Source organism: Lepisosteus platostomus, chromosome 3 (genome assembly GCF_059453375.1).
Source record: "Lepisosteus platostomus isolate fLepPlt1 chromosome 3, fLepPlt1.hap1, whole genome shotgun sequence".
NCBI lineage: Eukaryota > Metazoa > Chordata > Actinopteri > Semionotiformes > Lepisosteidae > Lepisosteus > Lepisosteus platostomus.
Genome location: NC_142613.1, coordinates 51,150,025 through 51,174,794, shown reverse-complemented (window position 1 = coordinate 51,174,794; position 24,770 = coordinate 51,150,025). Strand labels below are relative to the sequence as shown.

At 41.1% G+C, this 24,770-nt stretch overlaps 1 protein-coding gene across 18 annotated transcripts in view; it reads right to left on the bottom strand.

The window, feature by feature from the left end:
* LOC148675054 (uncharacterized) overlaps window positions 1-24,770 on the bottom strand; it is a 149,999-nt gene that overhangs the window by 26,976 nt on the left and 98,253 nt on the right. For all 18 annotated transcript variants that reach the window (XM_088626021.1, XM_088626003.1, XM_088626002.1 and 15 more), the window contains 2 exons: window positions 7,826-8,272; window positions 815-1,255 (listed from right to left, as the gene is read on the bottom strand). In XM_088626021.1, coding sequence (XP_088482147.1) covers window positions 815-1,255; window positions 7,826-8,272 — 888 coding nt within the window. The remainder of the gene's footprint in view (window positions 1-814; window positions 1,256-7,825; window positions 8,273-24,770) is intronic.

Genomic DNA, 24,770 nt, shown 5'->3' with positions numbered 1-24,770 from the left:
GGGCGGACTTCAAACTCCTGCTACTTACAAGGCTCTCAGAGGTCAGGCACCTGTCTATTTAATGGAACTTATTAATGTACAGTATACTTTCCAAGTTGCCCACTTGGGTCACAGAACACAGGTCTTCTTATTCTACATATTAATAAAAAAACAGCTGGCGGTAAAGCCTTTAGTTACAGGACCCCTAGCTTATGGAACAGTCTCCCGCCCCATATTCAGGATACCGAGTCAATCTCAGTATTCAAATCCAGACTGAAGACCTATTACTCCAGCCTAGCCTACTCACACCTTACATCATAGCCTGCTGCAGCCATGGCTGCTGGTGCTGCTGTACATGCCATTGTGTGTCTCTATGTTGGCCCACCAGGTAGATACATCTGTTCTGACCAGACTATCCTATTCTCCTCCAAACATGTCCGGATGCGTTGAATGCTGCATCACTGCCATGGATCCAAGAGGGACACCGTGAATACATCTATTGTTTAGGAGGATTTGCTGGTCTACAGAGAACTGTATGGAGTACACAGAAGGACATGATGGATGACTTAATACTCCACAGTTAGTACTTTTTCAGAATTGTATAATGCCCAGGGGGCACCCAGTTGGCCTTGGACCCCTAAAGCTACAGAGGAGTTTTTGGTTCCTCTCCTCTGTTGTCTTCTGGCTTTTTCTCTTTCTGTAGTGTAATGTCATGTATTTTGTACTGTTACACAGCTTTGTTAAGTGCCTGGGGCAACCTTGATGTGAAAGGTGGTTTATAAAACTAAATTGAATTGAACTGAATTGAATTGAATGTCTGTACACACACACTTACCTCAGCTGGGAAATATAGGGCAGGCACTGAAGGAAACTCCTCACTTCACTCTTTTTAGCTGACCAGCCCTTCAGCTCTACTGGTTTCCTGACTGTGTGGAGTTTCAGCACTTCAAGGAAGAGGGAGGCTTTTCTCTCAGAGAGGTCTATAGCCCAGACTGCAGGAGCTGACTGGAAAACTGGCTGGAGTGCTGGGAGAACATTCCTGCCGGTTGGAGACCCCTTCATACGGGAATACAGATCCAGCAGGAAATCACACTGACGCTTCTTATTGCGATCTTTATCAAAAGGAAAGTGAGTGTAGCTGCACACTGATGATAACAATTCCAAGACCTTCTCTCCTGTCTGTGTCTCCCACTCTGCTCCTTGCAGACACAGATCCAGCAGGAATGAAACGGCTTCGTGTTTCTCCTCCTCAGAGTCCTCTATCCACTCGAAGAACCTGAAAGAGAGGAGGAGACAGATTGAGGCCCATTTCTCTCAGCTGTGTTTCCAGTGGCTGCTGTGCAGGAACTCTCAGACACAAGGAGCCATTTCCCTGAATGGGGATCTTCCCCTGAAAGGAGGGAACAGAGAAGAGTGTGTGAAGGAGGAGTGAGGGGAGTGAGCACAGCTCTCACCACAGGAGTGACTCTTCACACTCTCTCTCAGCTCTCCTCACACACTCCTTCCCCAGAGACACTCTCACACACCCTGGCTCTTCACTCTCTGCACTCCAGTCGCTGGGACACTGGAGCTTTAGGAACACAGTCCCACTGTGGATCAGGGACAGGGCTGTATTCCAGCACAGGGTCTCTCCCAGGACAAACACACAGACTGAGGGACCTTAGAAAATACAGCTGGACTCACACATCTCTGATTGACCAGCTGGGGAAAGCAGACTTTAGTAAATATGCAAATGATCTAAAAATATCACAGGGTCATGCTGATTACAAAAACTAAGGGCAGGACTGTCACATCAGGGATCTCTTACTTGCAAGTAAAGTATTAAAAAGTTGAAGGAGAGCTTTAAGGGCTCCCTGGAGCCCTTAAACACAAACATTACAAGATGTTCCAGGACTGGTAGGGGCGTCACATACAAACTATTTTCTCAGGTGCTCTCCATTGATGTACAAATATGTCAATCAGGGAGGGTGCTGGGACTACTTACTGGGAATCCCTTTCATCTTCTGGAGCTGTATGTCTATATAAACAGTATACCTCAATCTTACTCACAATGAACCTAAGAGAATTCCTATTTCTACAAAGTCAAACAGTTTGTTAGATTATAAAATTAGTGCACAATTTAAATCAGGAAATGATATGGTAATAAGGATACACTTCTTCTAAGACTATTGAAACTATCTAAGTTTATTGGTAACAGAATTATGAATATATTGTCCTACACTGACTGACTGGAAGCACAAGTCAGGCAATTTGTAGTTTATATTTTACTGTTTCAACTGGGTACAAAGACTTTCCTACGCAACCAAATCACCTCCTCACCACTACTTTCAATGGTTTCATTAGTCCGAACATGGCTGAAGGAACTGAGGCTCTTTAGTCTTGAACAGAGAAGGCTGTGAGGAGACCTGATACAAGTATTATGGGACTGATCTCAGAGCCTTTGAACTTTGAACTTGAGATAAACCAGAAGAATTAATGTCCAGAGAATTCAGGACGATTCCCAAAATACAGGCCAGCGGAGGTAACCTGCTGACAGACCCTGAGGGAATTAATGACTGATTTTGGGAATATTAGGCTCCATTAATCTCTACTATTTCAAGTCTCATTCTACAACCTCTGAAATAACAGATTTTATGTCTTTTATGTCTTCCCTAAGTCACTGCATGAAGTAAATCTCTGTCTCCAACTCAGAAAAGGGAAGAGACAGATCATCTTATCACCTGTAAAGTGAGCTGAATTCCGGTTTGAAAACAGCTGCAGAAATACTGTCCACTAGATCAGCTGAGCAATTATCAGCCCTTATCCCCTTTTATAATATTGTTAGACACTGAAGGAGCAGCAAATCAAAATGAACAGAAGAACATATTTGTGGTGCTTAAAAGTTTTGGTTGGAGACTCATGTGTCAACTTGTCATGACAGCTGTCCTGCAGCTAGTGGTATCCCTGGGAAACTGTCGCATCCTCATGAAGGCTCACAGTTTTCCAGGGCTTGCTGCTCTGACGGGACCACCTTCTCCTGATCCCTCTTCATTAGGGATTATTACATTTATTATTCATTTCATGCTGGTTTTCTACAGATGCAGCCATTCAAAATGCACGGTACAACCCCGTACCACGCTAAATTACCCACAGTTCACTGCGGTGTACCGCAGTACGTGATTTGGCTAGCCAAAATGACCAACAGGGGCACTCGTGGTGCATTGGTTGTTAGTGAAAAGATTTAATCATTTAATCTCTTTACTGTGCATGTTTTAATCCGCTTAGTATTGAATATTAATATGGAATTTTACAACTATAGAGAAATGTTGGTAGCTGAGTATAAAAAGAAGAGGAGCATAACGCGGTTGAAGGTCATAAACTATATTAATTTAGGAACATAAACACTATATAAACAAAAAGTATATAAACTTCATATAGTCACGTAAAAACTTTTCCAAAATAACCACAGTATGTAACCGAATGAAAGACTTTGATGCTTAAAATGTTTAGGAAGAAAGTGGAATACTGGTGTGCATATTTTTATTTAAACTACCAATACCAGCCAGTACCAGTACCAATACACTTTACATAATATGTTTATGTCCCTAAATTAATATCGTTTATGAGCAATCTCCAGGAAACTAAAGTGGATCCCAGGCGCTAGTGACTTCATAATGTGAGGGGGCATTATGCTATATTTTTATGCATCAGTTGAAGCCTTCTGACTATCAAAAAACAGGGTTCACTTTTTTCTCTCTCCCTACTCTCTCACCTGCTGCAATTCGGGCACAGAATGGTTCAAAATGGGAACAGGTCAGACAGGCAGAGGGAAGGGGGAGGGGTGAAACTGGTACCTGTCCTGGAGAAAGTGGTTAGAAAATAGGTGGATTTACACTTGTGAAAAGCATTCCATTTTTAATGCGATATGGAAGATATTATTCATAATAAATGACCTTGGACAGTCTGTAAACTGAAGATTTATAGAGGAGACACGTTGTGTCTTTTCTTTCCAGCTTGGAATGAACTTTTACCTACTAGTATGTTCCATTGCAGCTACCTTATGTAACGCAGCTCCGTACTTCTCACAAAGGCGAGGACTGTCAACACCCCTGTCTTGTTATGTAGAATAGAACAGAACAGAACAGTTCTGGGGGATGGGAAGGAATTTTCAGTAGCATGCACTGTTGTCACTGTTAAGGAACAAATAAAGGTTTATTCCATGCTGAAAAGAGAAGAGAGAAAACACAACGTTTCGGCTGTGAAGCCTTCTTCAGCTCTTTGCAAACATTCCCGATACATAACCGCGTTATGTACTCTGCACTGTTCTATTTTATATCTTGACAGGAGAATGCACACTGTATTGATTATTGTTGCTGCTGGACTTTGAGCTTTGAGTTGCCTACTTCTTTGACAAACTTGCAGAGAAAGTCATTGCCCTGCTTTTTGTCTATCCCACTGCATTCTGGGGAATGTAGTTTTGACAAGAAATGTCCATCTTGTCTCCATCTATCACTCTCTCACAATTCATCATGCATGATTGAGTCAAATTAAAAATAAAACATATTTACAAAGAAAGTGGATTACAGTAATACTACCAGCTTTATAAATACATATATGTAGATCCTTAAATTAATATCGTTATTAATTTCTTTAGATACGCGATTCCATATTATATTCCCTGATAATAAAATTCTAAAAAGTATGCGTTTCTTTTACTGCGATAACGAGCGCAAGCAGTCATGGAAAAGGTTAATCACTTAACTCACTTAATTTTGAACATTTTGTGATATTTAGAAATGTCAACAAATTCAATATAGTGTCGATATTTACTATTTTAGTTTTTCAAAGAAAAATTTTGTTAAAAGAAAGCTGATGGTGACAGCTGGGTTCAAACCCCTGACCTCAGGCATGCAAGGCACACGCTTAAGCCATTACACCACACACGTAAAAATCACATGGGAATGAGTTAAACTGATGCAGACATTTCCAAAGTGTACTACTGTGATCATTTGAGCTACAGTATATGCATATAATTATATCGTTATTAATTTCTTTAGATACACGATTCCATATTATATTCCCTATTAATCAAATTCTAAAACGTATGTGTATTTTTACTGCGATAACGAGCGCAAATATTCATAGGAAATGTTCAAACATTATAACTTTTTCCAAAGTATATAAACTTAATATAGTCAGAAGTAGCACGTAAAAACTTTCCCAAAATAACCATAGTATGTAACCGAATGAAAGACTGATGCTTAAAATGTTTAGGAAGAAAGTGGAATAATGGTGTGTATTTTTTCTTTAAACTACCAATACCAGCCATATACAGTTTACATAATATGTTAATGTTCCTAAATTAATATCGTTTATAAGCAATCTCTGGGAAACCATTATAGGCATGGTGAACTGGAGATTCTCAAAACTTACCTTGTATGATTGGAAAAGAATACATAATCGGATCAATGAAATAATGTGGAGTTACTTTTTGTCAATGAAAAAATCAAGTCTTTTCGTGTCGCAACAGTTAAACTGATGCAGACGGTTACAAAGAAAGTGGACCACGGTCAATACTTTGAGCTTACAGCCTGTCCAAGGTCATTCATCAGTGCCACATTTCTGCTCTGAATCAGCCTGCGTTTTACGCCTTTGTTTCGCTCTGAGCTGCAGTTTCTGATTCGAGCGCGAGACTGAGAGCATCGCTCAGTGAGCCTGATCCTCAGGGATCTTCCTTGTTCCCGGGCTCTGACTGGGACTGCTCCCCGTAGGTGTCCGCCTGGTATCAGACACGCCTGGTATCACTGGCTCCTGGCCCTCCGACTGGATCACCGTCTGGGGGTTTCCTGCCGCTCTCTTCCCTTTTCAAAGAGGCTCGCCATACGCTTTCTCCCGAACCCGTGGCTCCCTTTCCCGACCGACAGGCTGTGCTCAGCACCTCTTTTCCCAGGGATGCAGTTAGCCGGATTCTCCTAGGACCGACGCGCCTCCCCATTTCCTGTCTCCTTCCCACTACTGACTGGTCTGGGCTGATTACGCCCCGCTGGCCAGTAATCACTTGTTCCATTATCACCTCCTTCACTTGTCACTCCGCCTCTGTCCCGGAGCGCTCGCACCCCTATCAGCTGGGTGTCTTGGGGAGCTCCGCCACTCTCCGGTCTCCTGCACCTGGGTTGGACAAATCACCAGCCGCGCGGCTGTGTCCGGCCGCAGTGTTACGAAAGTGGGTGGAACTGTTATACCTTCTGCCTGTCCAGGAGCCACAACTGTCATCTCTCGTTGCCCAGGGGCACAAGGCAAGGTTGTGCTTTCTCTGTTACTGTTTGACAGTGCTCTAGTTGACATTAGAGCCCCTGGCAATGGGTGGATCAAACCAGCCCAGTACTGAAGGTCTAAAAGATACCAACACAGAGACCTGTATATCGCTGTTTGCTGGCAATGTGCTCCCGTATATTTCTGACTGTGTGTCTTCCCTACCTCACCTGTTGGAAAATAATCAAGTGTTTGGGATGTTCTCAGGGTCTGCTATTAATGAGGAAAAAAAGTTAGAGGGTTGTCTATGACGGATTGTTATATCAGTTCCATCATCGGCTGTACCTGTATTCCTCACTACCCCATTTTTCATGAAGTTAGATTGAATCATTACACCATTCGTCTGAACTATAAGATCCTTTTATCTCCAAAGCTCATTTGTAAAACCCAAAAACTGAAGGAGGTTTAGGTCTTCCTGTCTTTCATCTTTTTTACTGGGCTACAAATACAAGGGTCTTGTCATATTGGCAAACTGGCTCCCCATGAATCTGGCACAGGGAGAAACACTCTGTGTAGTCAGACACAGAAGCACAAGTCAACACTAAAACCTCTCTCCCTGCTCTGCTCTTCTGTAAAACTGAACCAGCAAATAAAACAGACTGACTGTGGAGCAATTCCACAGGATCTGGAGTCCCGTTCTTGAATGTTTTGAAAAACAGTGAGTGTTGTAATTATTCCAGATTATTTTATACATCCAATCATTTAGTGGTTAGTTATATCACAAAGTTTGACTTTATTCTTATCTCAACAAGAAAACTGTAAAAAGGCACAGCTTTACTTCAGTGTTTTGGTGTTTATTGCATTGTTTTCATTTTGAATTTGTTCTTAGTTTTTATTTGCCTTATTAAAACTTTAAAAACGTCCTAATAAAATACTTAAAAACAGTTGTAATGTCAAATCGTCACTACTAGAGATCTGAACGAGAGACCAGAGCCTCAGATATCATCACAGATAAAAGTGCTGCTGCTGGGACACATTTGTGTTGTTCTGATGACACCTCTGAACACAGTTTCGTAGAGCCCAACATCTCCAGAATGTTCCCCAGTTTTAGAAGAGGTATGTGTGTGCTCCCCAAAACTTCACAAGCTTTCCCTGGTTTGGAATAATCCAGCAAGATTCTTCATTGGATCTCAGACCCGTATCTGTCCACCGTGCTTCATTAAAAATATCAAATATTGTTGTCTTAAAACCTGCAGAGAGTGTCCATCAGCTGTTTAGCCCAACTATAGTCCTGAGGACATAGTCTGTGTGTTAATCTTCTGAAAAGATGAAGAGGTGCAACACACAGAACACTGCAGTGGAGCTGTGTGTCACATGGGCTGTGTGTCCCATGAGCTCAGTGTGAGAGACAGTGTCCTGGTTTACACCCTGTCTGTGCTGTAGACCCAGGAGAGAGAGACCAGTTAAAATACTGCCTATTGTCTCTCAATGTTCACACTCATCTATCTGCTCATTAACCACCCATTACAGTCTCCCAGTGAACAGGCTCCCTTACAGCACAGAGCAACACAGCAGAGACACACTGAGAGAGGACTGACTGTACACACACACTTACCTCAGCTGGGAAATATAGGGCAGGCACTGAAGGAAACTCCTCACTTCACTCTCTTCAGCTGAGCAGCCCAACAGCTCTACTGGTTTCCTGACTGTGTGGAGTTTCAGCACTTCAAGGAAGAGGGAAGCCGTACTCTTGGAGAGGTATATAACCCAGAATGCAGGAGCTGACTGGAAAACTGGCTGGAGTGCTGGGAGAACATTCCTGCCTGTTTGAGACTCATAGTCCTTCACACGGGAATACAGATCCAGCAGGAAATCACACTGATAAACCTCATTGGAATCGTTATCAAAAGGAAAGTGAGTGTAGCTGCACACTGATGATAACAATTCCAAGACCTTCTCTCCTGTCTGTGTCTCCCACTCTGCTCCTTGCAGACACAGATCCAGCAGGAATGAAATGGCTTTGTGTTTCTGCTCCTCAGAGTCCTCTATCCACTCAGAGAACCTGAAAGAGAGGAGGAGACAGACTGAGGCCCATTTCTCTCAGCTGTGTTTCCAGTGGCTGCTGTGCAGGAACTCTCAGACACAAGGAGCCATTTCCCTGAATGGGGATCTTCCCCTGAAAGGAGGGAACAGAGAAGAGTGTGTGAAGGAGGAGTGAGGGGAGTGAGCACAGCTCTCACCACAGGAGTGACTCTTGACTAGGGATTTCACGGTGTGAAATTTTGATGGTACGATTACAGTCTCAGGAAATATCACGGTTTCACAATTTTTTTCAGGTAATTTTATTATGAGACACAAAGCATGGCATAATTAAACATTTTATTGTTGTTTTTCATAACATTCTTTTGGTCCTGCAAATAAAACATGTAAGCCTACTTTATATTAAAAACATAAATATGAAAAGTAGGTACATTTAAGAATTCACTGTAGCTGCCTTTAGAAACCAAAATAATACAGTAACTACCTTTTGAATACATAAAAATAAATAAAATATTTAAAATATAAAAATATATAGAAATAATTTATAGAGGGCAAATGGAAATATTCAGAGGTCCGTCTCAGCCCGTCCCTCCCCTCACTTTGAACTTCGTCACTCGTTGTCAGTAAAATATATTTGTGTATTTACTTTAACGCCAGGGCCAGTGGATGGACTGGTGGCGAGCACCAATTATAGGAAAAGTGTTTCTAAGTGACAGAGGCATCACCGCAAAATCGACTTGGATGAAAACGAAAGTAACGTTAAACACGCACAGAGGACTGCTCCACTGTGAACTGCTCCAGCCAGGGCGAGCCCCAACTTCATGTAACGTTAGCTAGTTTATTCTTTTACCTTGACTTGTGTATAAAGGGATGAATGGTGATCACAGGGACGCTAAAGCAGATTAGAAGTGTTTGCATTTTTCATCGCCACTTTTTTTGGCACATTTTGCAAATTGGATATCCGTCGTCTTCTACTACCCCCTGATCATTTTTTAGATATCCAAGAATGCTCCCAGACTGCCGATTTAAGGCACTTTTTTGGTGGATATAAAGCTGAGATGTCATGTCCCTCTGTCATTTTCACAGCACGTCTGCTCTCTGAAGGCTAACTAAGGTGTTGTTGGTCTAGCCAGCTGAGCTGAGCCAGGCACACCGCACTCACACGTGACTCATTCGCGAGAGGAATTTTTCAGGGCACCATGGAACTTTACTTTAGCTTCTAAAATTCTCACGGTTTGGAAACTGTGACGTTTTTAATCTTGGTTAATAGTGAAACCGGTTAATCTCAACATCCTTACTCTTGACACATTGTGGATTGTTCATATCCACCACTGTGAGCTTTGAAAACACAGTGAGAGGAGAGGGTGTAAAGAGTGGTATTGAGTCTTCACCTTCCTCTACTCTATCCCTCCACTACCCATTAACTCCAACTCTTCTCTACAGTAACCTCAGACCTGATGCTGGAGCTGAATGTGTGGAGGGCATCGTGTGTAAATGTCTATCGTGACAGTTCATGGTGTCATGTCAACACAAGATGGGATCTTTCAGGACTATCAGCAGCACAGAATGTAGCTTCCACTTCACACCAAGATCAGCCAAATACTTTGAGCTTTCCTTTGCTCGCTAACATTTCTTCCATAGCAACAACACAAAGGATTCTAGTCTTCTCAAACAAAAAAACAGACGGTTTTGCTTGCTACACCCTGTTATACCATGAGCAGTGAGCTAATCATCCACAGCTGACCTCATCACACAGGAGCCCAGCTCATCAGTGCCCCAGTTTTATAAAAAACCCTAAAACCTGATCTGATTGGAACAGGGCAGAGGAAACTGCAAACTTCAGCAGACAGTATAGAGACTTCTCAAAACTCCTGATCAAGTCTTGTCATATTCCCTCTCTAACCCTGCCCTGCGTTCTCTCACACTAGGACCTAGGGTTGGGCGATATGACCTGAAATCAATATCGCGATAATTTCCCACATTTACCTCAATAACAATTTTTTTTAAACCCTTGAAATTATATGATAACATGATATGCTGAAAGATCACATTTTAAATATGCAAACTATTAAACTTAGTAAATGTCAGGCACTACTTTGAGAAAAATATTTTCTCTAGGGCACAGTGCATCTCTTGTCAAGGGCTTGAACAAGTCTTTTGAAACCACTATGTTCCACTGTAGCTATGGGGACCATGTCCTTCGCTGTGTAGTATGTAATGGCGTTAATTATCTAGTTTCATCTGCGTGAATCTTTTGCATATTGAGTGGCATTAGTAAATGCTTTGTGCTAGAGACAGCTGTTTGGGGGAATCACTTCGGCCATTAGTGTGCTTGTCTCTCTTTTTTTTGGCCACGCACTCTTCGGATTCAACGACATGGTTGTGCTTCAAGCGATGAAACAAGTTGCTCGAGTGACGTTTGGGCGCAGAAACGGTTTTCCAACAGAGTTTACATCTGACTTCTCTTTGTTCAGTTTGCTGTTTGCTGAAGCCAAAATATGACAAAACGATCGACATGGCATCTTTTTTAGATACTAACTCGTTTTCTTTTGTACTTGAGTCTTCCCTGCCTGCCTGGGTTCAGCATGAGCGCTCGTGTTGTCTCACGCCCGGCACGCTCCTCTGTGTTTTGAATGAAGAGCGAAGGGTGGTCGAGGCAGAAGCATGTGACTGGATATGACTACCCGGTGTTGTAGTTTTTTAAGGGGACCGCTCATGAAAGCACACAGTGGGGAAAGCTTTTTTCAAAAATACCGACATAAGCAAAATAAGGTCGGAAAGAGATTCTTAACGTAGGTATCGATACATTTTCGATATATCGCCCAGCCCTACTAGGACCTGAGTTAACTGCTGGGAAAGCACCAATAGCTGGGAGCAGAAGGGTTTTAAAAGGGGTGCCCAAACTTTTTTAATGTAAAAAAATGTACGTTTGGGCACATTTGCCAGTCCAGAGCGATCTACCAGTGTTAATTTGAAGCTCTGATATAGGATAAACAGACTGTGGTCACATCAGTATAATAACGATATCCATCACTACAGTGACAGCAAATAAAAGCAAGTGACTCATGCTACAGTGAACAAGTTATGTTCCCCATTTTAGAAAAAAGAATATCCTACCTTAATGTGAGCATCGGCACTGAGAAGCTTACTTGAGAACACTTGTCATTTTTTTGAACATGTTGACACTGCTGATCATGTCGATGACACTTTTATTTTGTCCCCTGCAGCTCGACATTCAGCTCATTCAGCAGTTCGGTCAAGTCTGTAAAGAATGCTAAATCCAGAAGCCACTGGTCACCCTCTAATTGGGCATATTCATGTTTAGACGACTTGAGAAACTCTTTGATTTCAGGCAACAGCTGTCTGAACCTGGCCAAAAATGTTTGTTTTTGAAATCTCCAAATAACAAGTCAGCAACCTCAGCAAACACTTTTTTAATTACTTCTCAATCCCTGAATGACTTTTTGCCTACTACTAATCCCACTGTGTGCAGTTTTGAAGTGTTGTTCTATATTTCCCTTTTTCACGTAGACGCTAGCATTGCAGATTTGAATGTGAAAGTACAAACAATAATCATGCTCCCATTCCTTGTGGTAACGGTAAGTTTTCAGTCTCTTTGCTTCATCATTTTCGCTCAAACACTACAACTATCAAAAAGGCAATCAAACTAATCAAACTGTTGGCGAATTTGTCACAGCCAGTCTGTTTTGCTCCACTCTGCACTGTAGTGAATGTGGGGTTCGTGTCGCAATAGCCAAGAGAACGTTCTTGGGCAGCGCACACAACACTCTTTATTTACGGAACTCCTGCAGCATTTTTTCCAGTGGCTATCGAAAAAAGTAAACAGTCAAATAGGCCATTTATTTTTTGCCAAACATTCTTGCAATCAATCGACTGGCAAGCACTCCGCAATCAACTGGTTGGGCATCCCTGGGTTGTAATATTCTGGAGAACACAGGAAACACTAACACATAAGCTTGTTTCCCTCGACTCTAGACTGAATATTTCATACAACATCAGTCCTTTGACAGTGTTCCACTGGTACTTTTAGCCATATTTCCAAAGGTTTTGTCTGAATTCCTGCTGTATCGATGGCGACAAAAAGTCAAACTCTCCCACACTACCCACAGTGAAAATAACACATTAACACACACAGCAGTAACAGCATCAGCAGGTTCAGCTCACATCACAGGGGACTAGGTATGCTGTTTAAGAGCTCAGCTGGTCAGTTGTTCTGATAATCTCCAGATCTTTAGCAATAAAGAAACTATAGGGACAAATTTATTTACTTAAATGTATTTAATTTACGCTTATTTTTTAGGAAATGTAAATCAAGTCTTGTAATCTGCATGGGTGAACCAAACTGTCATCAAGAGCTTTCCAGAAAACCATGTCAGTAGAGTCCAACCAATCTGAGAGTTAAAATTAGGCACTGACAGGCATCCTGAGAGCTTGTCACATTGAAGTGTAAGAACATTACATGAGTGCGTTTACCCTACCAAACCATGTTTGAGATCAATGTATGGAGCTGCAGAAACACTAAAATGTCAGAGTGCGGATGTTGGTGAAAGAAGAGCTGTTTATTTCGCGTGCACACGGGAGAGCAGCTTGCAAAAGCTAGGCTCTCCAAAAGACGTTGCTCAGCGCTTTTTATACACAGTGACAAACTTCCTACTTTTAACATAGATTTCCTAATCCCTAAAACGAACCATTAGTTTTCAGTCAAGCTTGGGCAGAGAAAAACAACTCCTTATTAGGATTTTTATTATTGCTTACAGTCGCAGAGAATCAAGAAACTAAAAAATTTCCCTGGGGGCTTCCAGTGACATCACCAGCAGCAATGGCCGCTTCTCTCGCTCTCAGTCGTTTAATAAAACATCCATTCCAGAACTGTACATAATACAATTTAAAACAGAGACTAAGTGTTGGGTAATAATGGAAGAACAAGGCAAAGGATGTAGAAACACCCAAAGCTAAGTGAGAAAGGAAACTGAAGAGGAACAGGGAGACCGGAGTAGTTCTCCCCCAGCTCAACAGTCTGCAAGGTGCCAGACCGCAAGTTCAGTCTGTTTACAGTCGAAAACATCTTCACTGAACTGACAGACTTCAGAAGTGACACAGAAATCTATCAGATTGTCCTGAAGAATTGAGCAGAATGAATAAAAGGCTAAACGAGGTGGAGGAGCGCACTGTGCAGACCGAGGCGTGGGGTGAAAAACAGACTAAAATCACTACATTCAGTTCCTCATCGTAAGTCCAGACTTTATCACACAGTCAGATCTGTATCTCACAGCTCCTCTACCAGCTCTACCCGTGAGGCTTCAATTCTGAGGTGACTCCGCAGGAAACCTGGAGAGGGGGGAGTGGGAGGAGATTTTCTTGGAAGAGGAATTTTTTTTCTTTTGCATTTCATAACTGTAAAATATGACTATATATGCGAGCACCTGAATATGTCTTGTGTGTGAAGTTCAATGTACCATTTGTATAAACCGTTTGTGTTTGGAGAGAACAATTACTTCTAACTACGGACCAAATTTCTGTCTCTTGGCAAATAAAATTATCTGTCTTCTTACAGTATTATTATTGTGATCTGTTTACTGAAGAGGTAAATGTACAGGTAATGGTAGAGGTACATTTTTTTTACAAAATCTGTCACCACTGTCTAAACAAATTCACAGAGCTAAATAAGTGAAGACACTAAAAGTAAAATCAGGAGATTAAAGGACTGAAACTGAAAAGACACAGACTGAGTGTGATCGATGTTGTAACACTGCTCTGTAGAGGTGAAAAGGATCCGATGCAGGGAGTCGCAGGGAGGTAAGTAAACGTACCGAGCAAATCCAGGAGCTGAGTCGTAGTCCGAAGGCGAAGGTAGGTCGAGATCCGGTAAAGGCACTGGTGGCGAACAATCCAAAGCGTGAGACAGAATCGTGGTCGAAAAGAGAGCTACAGGGTCAAATCCAAAACAGGCAATGATAGCAAACAATCCAAGGGGCGAGACGAGATCCGAAGTCCGAAGGCAAAAGGTGCAGGCAGAATTCCAGGAAGGCAAAAGAGGGGTAAGAACGCTAGGCTGAGCAACAAGTAGAGAACTCAATACCGAGCAACGGGAATCAGGTAAGAATGGTATAAATAACCCGGCGTGCCGCACGGTAGAGCAATTGCAGGTGTGTTAACTCGTGCGGCGGCGCTTGTTAGTAGTAATCCGCTGCTGGTGCTGATTGGCTCGCTTACGTGTTGATCTCAGCTGGCTGGTGGTCGTGACAGTACCCCCCCCTTCACGGGCGGCTCCCGACGCCCGAGACGGCCAATTAGGATAGTCCCTGTGAAAGTCACTGATTAGTGTAGGGTCCAAAATATCCTTCTCTGGAACCCAAGATCTCTCCTCGGCACCAAAACCCTCCCAGTCGACTAAATACTGAAGGGTACCGCGGTTCCATCTGGAGTCAATGATCTTGTGGACCGTATAAGCCGGGCGCCCCTGAATGCGACGAGGAGGTGGCGGGCGATGTTGGGGAGCCGCAAGGGGCGAGCGGTAAACAGGTTTCAGGAGGGAGACATGAAATGAGGGGTGGATTCTGAGGGTAGGGGGGAGAGCAAGACGGAAGGTAACCGGGGTGATCCGGGAAAGAATCCGGAAGGGACCGATATATCTAGGCCCAAGCTTTTTGGAAGGCTGATGTATACAGATGCAGCCATTCAAAATGCGTGGTAAAAACCCGCAGTACGGTAACCTACCCACAAGCCACCGCGGGGCACCGGAGGGTACCGCAGGGCAAGTGATTGGCTGGCCAAAATGACCGACAGGGGCACTCGTGGTGCATTGGTTGGTAGTGCAAAGATTTAATCATTTAATGTCTTTACTGTGCACAATTTAATCCGCTTAGTTTTGAATATTTATATGGATTTTACCACTAAAGGGAAATTTTAGTAGCTGAGCATAAAAAGAAGAGGAGCATAACGCATCTGAAGGTCATAAACGATATTAATTTAGGAACATAAACATTACTGTATGTATGTAAACTGTACTGTGTATGGCTGGTCTTGGTAGTTTAAAGAAAAAATACACACCAGTCTTCCATTTCTCCCTAAACATTTTAAGCATGAAAGTTTTATGAAACGGTACCCAAATATGCGATTGCTGTATAGAATGAATTTTAATTAAAAAAAAATATTTAACACGAACATTAAGCTGTTTACATCTTCCGCCTGAGAACAGTCACCCGTTGCTACCCAACGCAGAATGGTGATTGGCTGACACCATCTGACACCCCTCTGATTGGAGAAAAAAGACGTGCTGGTGTGCTATACCAGGAAGAGGATTTCTTTCCATTCAAAACGTGTATTTTAAAAGTTTAAGAAGTAAAAACTTTACAGCGTACACAGATTTCTAAACTGATCAGGATCGTTATCTTTGTTATGCATAATAATGTTCACCGCTCTGTCCAGCAAATTAATAATAAACTTTATTTTATATAGCTTTTTAAACGAATAAGTAATTAGATTGCTCATAAACCTAATCACTTGCTTTTTCTTTTTATTTAGGCTCAGATTTCAACTATAGATCGTATTATTAATAACCATAATAACAACCAACCAACAAAAACAACCATATAAACATAATACCAACCAAAAACATAGATAACAACCACAATACAAAATCAAATAATCAAACCATTTTACACTCGCAAAGTCCTCCAATTATCATAATCCCGCCCCTTATGCAAAACCAAACCTTCCTCCCATCCCAGTTTATCCTGTTTATCATAAACAAAATCCACCTCAATTTTCAACATAAAGCATTACACAAAATCAATACCTCAACACTCCATACTCAACAACGATAATTCACAAACAGCCAGAACATGTAACTACACATTCCCAAACATACCTAATTTCCATAGCCCCGCCCCTTATGCAAAACCAACATCCCTCCCCTGTTCTCTCTCTCCCCTGGCGGTTGTAATTGTTTTTATTTTCAAATAAATTTTAGCAAAGTCATGTATTTTAAAAATCTTAAGATTTTTCTATTTATGTCTTTATTTAGTGGTTTCATTAGTGACAAAGGCTAAACTTTCTTGGAAAAATGTATTTTATGTAAACCATGTTTGCTATTAATTCATTCAGGGCTAAAATATGTTCATTGTCTTCTAATGAAAGAAGGGTTCCTTTCGCCGTAGTCGGGAGCCTAGCCTTTAACTAGTAAGTACTCTATTTACTGGGTTTTTGAGGGGGGGGTGTCTTTCGCTGGAAATCTCGCATCCTACTTTGAAAATACCCGTGAAACCAGTTCAATTCATCACAGCCAGCACTCCTGCAGAGAGGGGGGTTGTACTTGCAGTGTATACAGTACACGCGTTATGCTCTTCGTTAATGTCTGTGAAGTTTTATTTAATCTCTGAGCCATACTGATTCTTCTGGAAGCCAGTTTCCGCCAGGGAGTAAAAAAAAAAACACATTATGGTATTCTCTCCAATGCAGTGCAGTTAAAAACATACCTCAGATGCTGCTCCTAAATGAATATCGTTTATGACCATCAGAAGCTTTATGCTCCTTTTCTTTTTTCCAGTGGATTGAACAGGGAGAGGCATTTCATGATGTACTTTTCACTGATGAAACAACAGTGGCTCTGGAACAGTTTTCAACCATGTCGTTTTATAAAAAGGGGAGATATGTACACGTTACTGAAGCTAAAAGTTCAGCCTTTGTCACTAATGTAAACACTAAATAAAGACATATAGAAATCCCTACGTTACAGACTGTATATGGCTGGTATTGGTAGTTTAAAGAAAAAATACACACCAGTATTCCACTTTCTCCCTAAACATTTTAAGCATCAGAATCTTACATGTGGTTATTTATTGCATAATTTAATTTTGAAAGCCACTGAGACATCAGGTACTACTGTTGTATTTATGAAAAAGAAACAAAACAAAAAACATACTAACAACTGTGCCATCCTACTCCTTAGTTAATACATTTTATTATTCATAAACAGTTAACATTGTTAGCAAAATATTTTGAATTATATTTAACCCTATTTTTTCTTTAGTTTTGTATTTAACTTATTACAGTATATGATAGTCAGACTTAATGTATATTTGAACAATGAAAATATATTTTTACAAGATTTTACATTAAGCACTTAAAATTAATATGGTTAATAATAGTAAACTGTAACATGCTGTAACAAGATCGGTTAAACTGCGAAGAAAATGCTTTCAGAGAAAATGTTTCAGGTGTGAAGAACATAGATCTCCAATGCAATTTCAACCAAACCTGTTCCCACACACCCTGCCCCCACTACCATTAGAATATACACAAACATTTTAGCGTTTCATTCTGAGCAGAAGACCCTCACACCTGAAGAGTGCTGACTGTGACGAATTAAACCGGTTTTACAGGTTTCAATCACAGACCATGTGACATGGGACTCAGTAAACTAACAGCGCCACTGGATTTGATAATACCTAACCAAAATCCGCAATATGGAAACAGAACCTGTGTGATTGTTGATAGATGATGTACTCGTAACATTTTTTCAAGACGAACTACAACATTTAAAAAATGACTTGTATGTACTTGATATCTCTAATCAATCCACGGGTCCCAGCACAAAACGAAAGTAAAACGCATACCGTTTCGCGCTTCTTATTAGTTGCTCAAAAGTAATTTGACCGTATGAAATGCATAATATAAACCTAGAAACATATACGTGAGCAGTACTTAAGCACTGTAGTATCGGTGTTAAGACATACCTCTCAAATACTGTAAATCAAGTTAAAAATATCTCAAGACCGATTCTGGTCGTAATGAAACCATGTTTCGTGTATGTTTTCTTTTTCATCTTGAAATAACTCATTTCTAAATACCTTTTTCACTGTTAACATCTTGCAGCAACTTTGCGACAAAATATACACTCTGACAGTTCATCCTGCTACCAACATTAAATAAAACAAATCTTAAGATTTCTATATGTATGTCTTTATTTAGTGGTTTCATTAGTGACAAAGGCTAAACTTTTTTGGAAAAATGTATTTTATGTGTTGCAGAAAAAACTGACTTGCTTTAACAAAATATGTTTACAAATCCTTTCACCTGGCATTTTCGTAGTTAGAAATTATGGAACGCTCTGTTAAAAGCAAGGGAGTTTTTATGTCCGTTGCAGTTCTTTTGCAACATGAATATAATTATATCGTTATTAATTTCTTGAGATACGCGATTCCATATTATATTCCCTTTTAATCAAATTCTAAAAGTATGCTTGTTGACTCCGGTATCACGTTAGTTAAAGACTTCGAAGCTTACAATGTTTAGGGAGAAATGGAATACTGGTGTGTATTTTTTTCTTTAAAGTACCGAGACCAGCCATATACTGTATGTTTATGTTAAGATTTCCCTTCAGTGGTAAAATTAGATATGAATATTCAATACTTAAACGGGCACAGTTAAGACATTAAATATACATATACAGTGCCTTGCGAAAGTATTCGGCCCCCTTGAACTTTTCAACCTTTTGCCACATTTCAGGCTTCAAACATAAAGATATAAATTTTTTATTTTATGTGAAGAATCACCAACAAGTGGGACACAATTGTGAAGTGGAACGAAATCTATTGGATTTTTGAAACTTTTTTAACTAATAAAAAAATGAAAAGTGGGGCGTGCAAAATTATTCGGCCCCTTTACTTTCAGTGCAGCAAACTCACTCCAGAAGTTCAGCGAGGATCTCTGAATGATCCAATGTTGTCCTAAATGACTGATGGTGATAAATAGAATCCACCTGTGTGTAATCAAGTCTCTGTATAAATGCACCTGCTCTGTGATAGTCTCAAGGTTCTGTTGAAAGCGCAGAGAGCATCATGAAGACCAAGGAACACACCAGGCAGGTCCGTAATACTGTTGTGGAGAAGTTTAAAGCCGGATTTGGATACAAAAAGATTTCCCAAGCTTCAAACATCCCAAGGAGCACTGTGCAAGCGATCATCTTGAAATGGAAGGAGTATCAGACCACTGCAAATCTACCAAGACCTGGCCGTCCCTCTAAACTTTCAGCTCAGACAAGGAGAAGACTGATCAGAGATGCAGCCAAGAGGCCCATGATCACTCTGGATGAACTGCAGAGAACTACAGCTGAGGTGGGAGAGTCTGTCCATAGGACAACAATCAGTCTTACTGCACAAATCTGGCCTTTATGGAAGAGTGGCAAGAAGAAAGCCATTTCTCAAAGATATCCATAAAAAGTCTCGTCTAAAGTTTGCCACAAGCCACCTGGGAGACACCCCAAACATGTGGAAGAAGGTGCTCTGGTCAGATGAAACCAAAATCGAACTTTTTGGCCACAATGCAAAACGATATGTTTGGCGTAAAAGCAACACAGCTCATCACCCTTAACACACCATCCCCACTGTCAAACATGGTGGTGGCAGCATCATGGTTTGGGCCTGCTTTTCTTCAGCAGGGACAGGGAAGATGGTTAAAATTGAGGGGAAGATTGATGCAGCCAAATACAGGACCATTCTGGATGAAAACCTGTTGGAGTCTGCAAAAGACCTGAAACTGGGACGGAGATTTATCTTCCAACAAGACAATGATCCCAAACATACAGCAAAATCTACAAAGGAATGGTTCACAAATAAACGTATCCAGGTGTTTGAATGGCCAAGTCAAAGTCCAGACCTGAATCCAATCGAGAATCTGTGGAAAGAGCTGAAAACTGCTGTTCACAAACGCTCTCCATCCAACCTCACTGAGCTCGAGCTGTTTTGCAAGGAAGAATGGGCAAGAATTTCAGTCTCTCGATGTGCAAAACTGATAGAGACATACCCCAAGCGACTTGCAGCTGTAATCACAGCAAAAGGTGGCTCTACAAAGTATTAACGCAAGGGGGCCGAATAATTTTGCACGCCCCACTTTTCACTTTTTTATTAGTTAAAAAAGTTTCAAAAATCCAATAGATTTCGTTCCACTTCACAATTGTGTCCCACTTGTTGGTGATTCTTCACATAAAATAAAAAATTGATATCTTTATGTTTGAAGCCTGAAATGTGGCAAAAGGTTGAAAAGTTCAAGGGGGCCGAATACTTTCGCAAGGCACTGTACATATTGTATACAGTACAGTTTGCATACGGTAATATGTTTATGTTACGCGATTAAAAAATAAATAAATAAAACTGGAAGGTCCAGCACCAGCTGGGTTCAAACACACAACCTGCCAGTTGGTAGTCACGCACCTAGACCAGTAGGCTACAAGACAGCTCGCATGAGCAGGCAGGCGAAACAGCCCTCCCGCAGTACACGGATATAATCATACCGTTATTAAATTCTTGAGATACGCGATTCCATATTATATTCCCTTTAAATCAAATTCTAAAAGTATGCTTGTTGACTCCGGTATCACGTTAGTTAAAGACTTCGAAGCTTACAATGTTTAGGGAGAAATGGAATACCGGTGTGTATTTTTCCTTGTGATATTTTAAGCTCTAGTTGAATGATAGGTGTCGCATTTTAAATCATTTTCGTAGTTAGAAATTATGAAACGCCCTGTTAAAAGCAAGGAAGTTTTTATGCCCGTTGAAGTAAAACAAAATGCCTGACAAAGTATGGCTTGGACAGATTCCAAGTGCTTGTACAAATGTGTTAAAGAAATTATACTTTGAGTATTCAGCTTGTCCAAAGTCATCCATTATTAATACTATTAGTAATATCTTCAGTAAAGGCTTTGATGCATAAATATTTCTGATAAAGGTAGGTTGTGTACTTTTGTCCAACTGAGCAATCTTGCTTTCATAAAATATACCAACATTTTAATGACTGATGATTAACATGCTGTAAAACACAGTTCAAAATTAAAGGCTCAAATGCTGTACATGAGAGGTTAAGCTCCCCCTGGCGGTTTTACAAGGCGACGCCGGATAGTTAGTCACGTGACACGCGTGAACCGCGTGATACCCCGGTGGGCGTGTCGCGGTATGCCGCGAAATACCTCACCCATTTTGAATGGCTGCATCTGTAGATCATTAATCACACAAAGGAGAAAGGGAAGTGTTACAGTTGTATGCAAAAGTTTGGGCACCCCTGGCCAAATTACATGTTTTGTTGATTTTCTAAGTGAAAAGAAGTTAACAACTTCTGCAGCGAACAAACTTAAACTTGACATATTTCTGCAAATGTTAATGCACAGTTACTATTTATTGGCTGAATTTAACAGATTGAAAAAAATAAAACATTAAATGTACAAAAGTTTTGTCACCCTTCCAGTTGATCCACTAGTGTTATTTTTTTGTAAGGTCTCAGAACTTAATTGATTTGTTAGGTCTTAATCTAAGTCAAGTGATGACAATTCCAGAGCTAAAAGTATCTGTACTTAGTAACACCCCCTTTGGCAGAAATCTCCAAACGTTTCTTGCAGCCAGCTAACAGTCTTTCTATTCTTGCTTTAGGAATCTTCCCCCCACTCTTCCTTGCAGAACGCTTCTAGTTCAGAAATATTCTTAGGTCGTCTTGCACGCACTGCGTGTTTGAGATCTACTCACAGCTTTTCAATAATATTCAAGTCTGGGGACTGTGAAGGCCATTCCAAAACCTTAATCTTTCATTTCTTGAAGTAGTTCATGGTTGATTTTGAGGTATGTTTTGGATCATTGTCTTGTTGTAATGTCTAACCTCTTTTCAGCTTCCGTGTCTTCACTGACTGTGGGACATTAGCTTCCAGGATTTGTTGATACTTAGTAGAATCCATTCTTCCCTCTACCTGCACAATATTTCCTGTGCCACTGGCTACCAGACAACCCCAAAGCATAATAGATCCACCACCATGCTTAACAGTTGGCAAGGTGGTATTTTCTTTAAATGCTTCTCCTTTTTTTCTCCAAGCATACCTTTGGTGATTGTAGCCAAAGTGTTCAATTTTTACTTCATCAGACCACAGCACTTGGTTCCAAAACTCACAAAACACCACACAACTTGACTTTTGTGATGAGATTGCAGGTAAGGTTTCCTGCTGATGACTCTTCCATGCAGATCATGTTTGTGCAAGCAAAGCTGCACAGTGGACCGGTGCACCACTTCTCCCCTGTCAGCTAAACCTTCCTGCAGGTCCTTCGCAGTGATGTGGGGGTTTTGTTTTGCATTTCTGACTGGTCTACGAGCAGTTCTATCGGAGATTTTTCTTGGTCTTCCAGATCTTGTCTCAACTTCAACAGTTCCCCTTAACTTCCATTTCTTAATCACATTTCGGACAGTGGAAATTGCAAGCTGGAAGCGTTTAGATATCTCTTTATAGCCTTCCCCTGCTTTGTAAGGGTCAACTATCTTTATTTTCTGATCCTCAGTCAGCTGCTTAGAGGAGCCCATGGTTGTTGAGTGTAAGCACAGCTTCCTGAGAGGTTCGAAGAGTCAGAGAATTTATGAAGCTCTGGATTTGTCATCACCTGACTTAGATTAAGACCTAACAAATCAATTAAGTTATGAGACCTTACAAAAAAATAACACTAGTGGATCAACTGGAAGGGTGCCAAAACTTTTGTACATGCCACATTTAATGGTTTATTTTTTCAATCTGTTAAATTTAGCAAATAAATAGTAACTGTGCGTTTATATTTGCAGAAATGTTTAAGTTTGTTCGCTGCAGAGGTTGTGTTGACTTCTTTTCACTTAGAACATCAACAAAACGTAATTTGGCCAGGGGTGCCCAAACCTTTGCATAAAACTGTATGTATGGTTTTTCACAGAGCTGGAGAGCAAACACTTGACAAATGTCAAGTTTGATAAATGACAAGTTGCCCACCTTACAGGATGACCCCTCCACTGGTACCCTCCTCCCTGACAGTCACCATCATCTCATACTGCTGACCACCTAATCTGCACACCCTTCTTGTTCCTAGCTCCTTCAACTGCCTACAGTAATCATCCACACCAGAAACCTTCCCCTGAAACAGAACCCGCTGCGTCACCTGTAAATACCACCTGTATATATCCAGTATATTCAAGGGTTTAACAATTCATGATATTGAGATACAGTAATGCAAGACACAGGGAAGTGTCATGTACATTTAATAGAGCTGGAAAGTAAACACTTTGGGGAAGCTCATTTTAAAATCAATCAGTTATAATGACTTGTATTGTGAAGTACACAGTGTATGTAAAATGACATGTTCTGGAAAAAGCTGTTTACATAAGAAATATGTATATTATACTGTGTGTATACCCAACCCACAACGTTTTTCAGTGAGATTATCAAACTGCAGTATAAATAAGACACACTGCGAGAGGGTCACAAGATGCTTTTTACCCTAGCGGATCATTTTTGCAGAGCCCCCACTTCAACCAAGTAATACTCTAATTTTTAGTTGGTCAGTTGCACTCTTGATTTACGCAGAACACAACTCATAAACGTCTCTGGCACTGAGACTGAGGGAAGAGCTTCTTAACAGCCCTTACAACAAACTCATCCATTTTTCTTTCTTTTTCATACGAACTAGCAGACTACTAGGCTAGGCAACCCTGCTGTGAGCGGGCTAGTCTTTGCACACAGACGTACGAGGGGCACGACGGTGAAGGCAATATGAAAGTGTGTTTTAGTGACGCGTGTTAAAGCCTAAATGCAGCACTTTAATGAAATTAAAGATTAATGAAAATTAATCTTATCACCAGCTATTCTATTCAGAAACGGTTTTACATGACTAAAACACACTCTTAGTGGGGCTGCAAGTTCTACCTATTTTTTATCAAAGGAATCAACTGCAAACAAATGCAATTTATTAAAAAGGGGTCGGACACTGTGGGCCACACTTTCGTGTGTGGCGGGCCGCAGGTTGAGAACCACTGGCATAGAGGGTCTTGAAAACTGCAGTCGAAGAGATAATATACTGATTAGTGGTCTTAAAGGAGTAGAGGGGTGGCAGCCTGTCCAGTTTTTTTAATCGGGCCTGCCCTCCCTGCTGGGCTTGGAAATGAAACCTGCCATCATAAAAATCGACAGGGCAGAACTACAGGCTGCCTGGCCTCACTCGCACCAGAGGCCACTCAGCTGGCAAGTCTGGATTACTCATGGGGGTTGTCTGAGGGGTTGTAAAGATAAAGATCCAGAAGAACACTGGGGATTATTGAAGAACGGCACCTGAATGTCCTTCCACCAACTACAATTGCAATTGAATCTTCTGCCAGATAACTTTTGGGGGTTTCTGCAAGTGCTACACTTCGTCACTACGAACATGCCTTCATCCTTTGATATTTCTCCTTACAGCGATGTAGAAAAGTTCTTTAGGGACAATAAAAGTCTGACATTTTGTTTCTTCCTCTATTCCGTGTTATACTCACTTGCCACAGCTGAGCTCACTCAGAAATGGGAAAGTGAACTCTGTGAAGGATGACTGGCTTGAGGCTGGAAATTCTGTCAGATCAATTTTCACACATAATACAATAACACTTTAAAAACAGAAATATTGATGCCACTTCACCATTAAGTGTTAAATGTTGTGGCTATCCAGCAACGTATTTCCATTACTTTAGGGACTGCA